The sequence below is a fragment of the Alligator sinensis genome, unplaced genomic scaffold, assembly GCF_000455745.1.
Source record: "Alligator sinensis unplaced genomic scaffold, ASM45574v1 scaffold138_1, whole genome shotgun sequence".
Classification (NCBI taxonomy): domain Eukaryota; kingdom Metazoa; phylum Chordata; order Crocodylia; family Alligatoridae; genus Alligator; species Alligator sinensis.
Window position 1 is genome coordinate 312,837 of NW_005841862.1, and position 3,892 is coordinate 316,728.

Sequence of the window (3,892 nt, forward strand, 5' to 3'; positions counted from 1 at the left end):
CCTCATGTCACCTCCGGGAGGCAGATGTTTTTACCTCAAATGGATGGTGGCAAAATTGAGGCTTAAGCCTAAATTCACATTGAATCAGTAGCAGAACTAAGATTAGGATCCCCATCTCCTAACTCTCAGCTTCCCTCCTGACTCCCAGAATCTATCATTGATAAGATAACCCTGTCCACTTACTCCCACTTGAGCACCCCAGAGATAGACTGTCAGGTAAAGCAGACCACTTAGTAACAGAGCAGCTTGGAGCGTGCTCCCTGCTTCTGAGCACCAAACATCTGACGAAAGCCTGAGCACAGCCTGGGGGCACACACTCAGAGCCACTCAAAGCCATCTATGCAGCTTCATTGCCAGGCTCTGGTGCATCCAGCTGGAACGAGTGGATGGACTACTTTTGTCAGCCTTGAAGCTAATATCAGGGGGGAAGCCATACAGATTTGCCCTCGGTCCTTCACCTCAAGCATGAGGGCAGTCTTGTGGGAATTGTCGTAGGTCCTTGCTGGCAGTGAGGCAGGTTAACCAGAGCATCCTCTTCTCCTCTCTTCAAGATATTTTGAAGAAGTTTAATCCAAATATTTTTGGCTTCTCTACTGGCACCACGAAGGAAATGGCTGGGTTCAACGTAGCTGCAGCTGGAGCCAAAGCACTGTAAGCACAACTGTAAGCTATGCAGGCAGGGGGATTGTGGGCTGTGGAGCTGATGAATCAGCAGCTTAAATGTAAATTGCATGCCAAGGTTGAATTGTGGCTCTTGAGTTAATACTAATTAGCAAACCTGTTACTATTTGATTACTGATCCCACCTATTTATATCATGCAAGTCACGTGGTCTAATCTTTATTTAGAATAGCTGGGGGATTGAGTAGGTGCTTGTGATTTTTCCAGCATGGGAGGGACTTCTCTTAATCCAACCTCTTCCATCCAGATCTTCCAATATCTGGTCCACTGTCTTATGCAGAAGCTCCCAATCCTAACAATGAATTTTCCTACAAGCCTTTTACATGCTGGTCACCCGTGTCAGCATTGGTTTGTCATGATCCAAAAATCAGTACTACCCCACAGCTATTTACTTCTGGGAAGCAAGCTGCTGTGTCTCATTTGACGTCTAGTGAATGCCACCATAACTGGCAATAAAAACTGTGCTTACTGGCATCATTACTCTGCAGGGCCCATGGTAACCAAATTGTCACAGAGCAGAGTTTTCGGGGAGAGACAGCGGTGGCATTCTGCCACACAGGGGGTGCCTTGTTTAGTCTTCCTCTGTCTGTTCCCACTCATGAGCTGTCACTTTCCCTGGGCAGCCCCTCTTAGCCCTGAAGTTCCATAAAATGATGAAAGGGGGAGCAAGGAGGAGAAATCGCAGCGTTTGCAAGCTGCTTCCTTGTGCTTCTCATTTCAGAGCAGGGGGCTGAATACTCTTTTTTTCCTCTTTCCATAGCAATATGTCAACCCAGGCCCGTACACTGGTGGAGCTAATGAGAAACAGCTTGGTAAGTATCTGACTTCGTAGATAACTAGAGAGCTAGCAATTATTCAGGTCATCCCTAACTATTCTTTCCATTGGTCTTTCCATAACCCAGTGGGGATCAACCTGGTAGGCAGCCCTGCCACAAATTAAGCCTGGGGCCCCTGATCCCCTTCCCCTGCCTGATCTGTGGTTCTGCTTTCTTCTTACTGCCCTATCTGCTACTGCACTTCCTGTGCCTTCCTCCATATGCCGCATGCCACACACACAGGTTACCTGTGCCACATGTGCTGTGTGTTGGCCACCCTGGCCCTAACCTCTTAACCTCTTCTCATCCTGTGCAGTGCATATGAATGGTGATAGTGGACCATTCACAGCTGGAAGACTCAAGGATTTGTCCCAGGGATTTTTCATGTGTATGTGCAGAGGGTTAGTCATACCTGCCAGGAGGTTACTATTATTAATACATTAGTACCCAGAGACCTGGGTTTCCCATTGGGCTGGATGTTGTACCTACACATAAGAAGACATTGATTCCCTTCCCTGAAGAACTAAGAACCTAAAATTAAGACAATAGGTAACCAATAAGCTAGCAAAGAATAGGAAGGAGGGTGAAGGAGGGTGAAGGAGGTGAAGGTGATGACCAGAAGGTTATACAGGTGGGCAATAACCACAAATTACTGAACCATTTAAGAGTTGATGTGAGGAAGGCTGGGAAGCATCCACGTAGGTTGAGAGAAGGAAGGGACAGGACCAGGAGATGAATATGACTGGTGGCTAGGGGTCAAGAATAAGGAAGGTAGGGGCAGAAGGAAGAGCAGGGGTATAAATGTAGACTGGTAACAGGCTGAGGCAGTGGTGACAAAAAACAAATAAACTAAGCTAAGCACAAGAGTGAGCCGGGCGTCTGATGGAACAGGGTGAGAGGACCTGCCCAGAGCTTCTGCTCCAAAGAGATGATGGTGCTGTGCTGGTGAGGGGTGATTACTTGGCCCTAGCCTTTCCTGTAGGTCAGGACTTTTGAAGCCTTGCATCTGGGCAGGTAAAGGATTTGTGACTGGCTGTAGGAAGGGTGAATCCTGATGGTGTCCAATGGGAGTGTAAGGGGACCACTGCTCACCATCTACTGGGGGCTAGGGAGGGAACTAGGGTTCCTTGGCTTTTACTAGCAATATAACTGCTGTATTTCTGGTGTGTATGTACATCTGCCCACATATGCACACATATATGGGGGTGACGGGAAGGAGAGGGTGAAGACAGCCTAATGGTTAGCGAAGCCTGTGTGAGAGACAGGTTGTTTTGAAGTAGCTTGTTGGGCCTGGGATAGGGCAGGGATGCCTGGTGCTCCCTGGTTTCTGTCTAACAGTGAGTAAGGATACTGCAAAAAGCTGACTCCTCCAAAGCATGTGTGCCTGTGTAACTGCATGCTTGACAGATACCTTGGACACGGTTCATTCTTTTGGCAGTAAGGGGAAGTGAGAAAGGAAAATCCCTCCTTCTCTCTCTTTCTCCCCCCTCCTTCCTTTCTCTCTTACAGAGCAGCTGACTGTGTAGCTCTCGTGTTCAGTGCAATGTGTTTCCTTTTGTTCATCTCTCTAAAAACTGGGGGGAGGTCTCTGCCCTGCCTTGCACACTGGCAGAAGCTGGTGTGGACAAAATGTCAGGCTAGGAGGAGACTCCAGGCTGGTAGGTGGTTCCCAGGCCCCTTCTCTATCCGTGGGTTAGATTCACAGATGTTGTTATGTAAACGCTCTGCTCCAAAAATAGATGACTCGGATTCCTTTCTTTGTACTACATGTTACAAAATGTTTTCACTGAGTTCCAGCTCTCAGCAGCCCCTGTTGTTGGTTGGTGGTGACGTATGCTTAGCAGCTGCCCTTATATGAGCTCAGTGAAGTCACCAGGCTCCTGGACTCTTCTGTTTGAATCCAGCTGTCTGTCCTCTGGGGCGCAGCCCTCTCCTGTTTTGGCTTGCCTGCACAGGGCTCACTCTACTGACAGGGCTTCTCAAGGACTCTGAAATCCACTGAAGTGGCATTAGTGCATTGTTTTCTAATCCTCCCTCTCTCTCTTTCAATCCACATTTGCTACACCCAGTTGGTACTCATTGGTGAGTCTCCCCATCGCAGCCCCCACAGCCAAAATCCATTTGTTACTGTGATCTCCCAGTGATGCATGCAGTGGCAACCCTGACGATGTACCAAGGGGCTGCTGATTCCCTTTTCTGAAGGGAATTTCATAACAAAAATCAGGATGTGTGTTAGCTTGGCTAAGAAATATACTCTCTTCCAGCCCCTGCCTTTCTCTCTTTCTCTTTCTCTCTTGCACTCTCTCTCTCTCTCTCTCTCTTGCACAATTTCTCCCCCTCTCTCTTACACACACACACACACACACACACACACACACTCTCTTTTTTATATACACA

At 48.0% G+C, this 3,892-nt stretch overlaps 1 protein-coding gene across 1 annotated transcript in view; it reads left to right on the forward strand.

The window, feature by feature from the left end:
- PLB1 (phospholipase B1) overlaps positions 1–3,892 on the forward strand; it is a 113,446-nt gene that overhangs the window by 92,258 nt on the left and 17,296 nt on the right. Inside the window, exons 43-44 of the mRNA XM_025215868.1 lie at positions 552–651; positions 1,441–1,492. Coding sequence (XP_025071653.1) covers positions 552–651; positions 1,441–1,492 — 152 coding nt within the window. The remainder of the gene's footprint in view (positions 1–551; positions 652–1,440; positions 1,493–3,892) is intronic.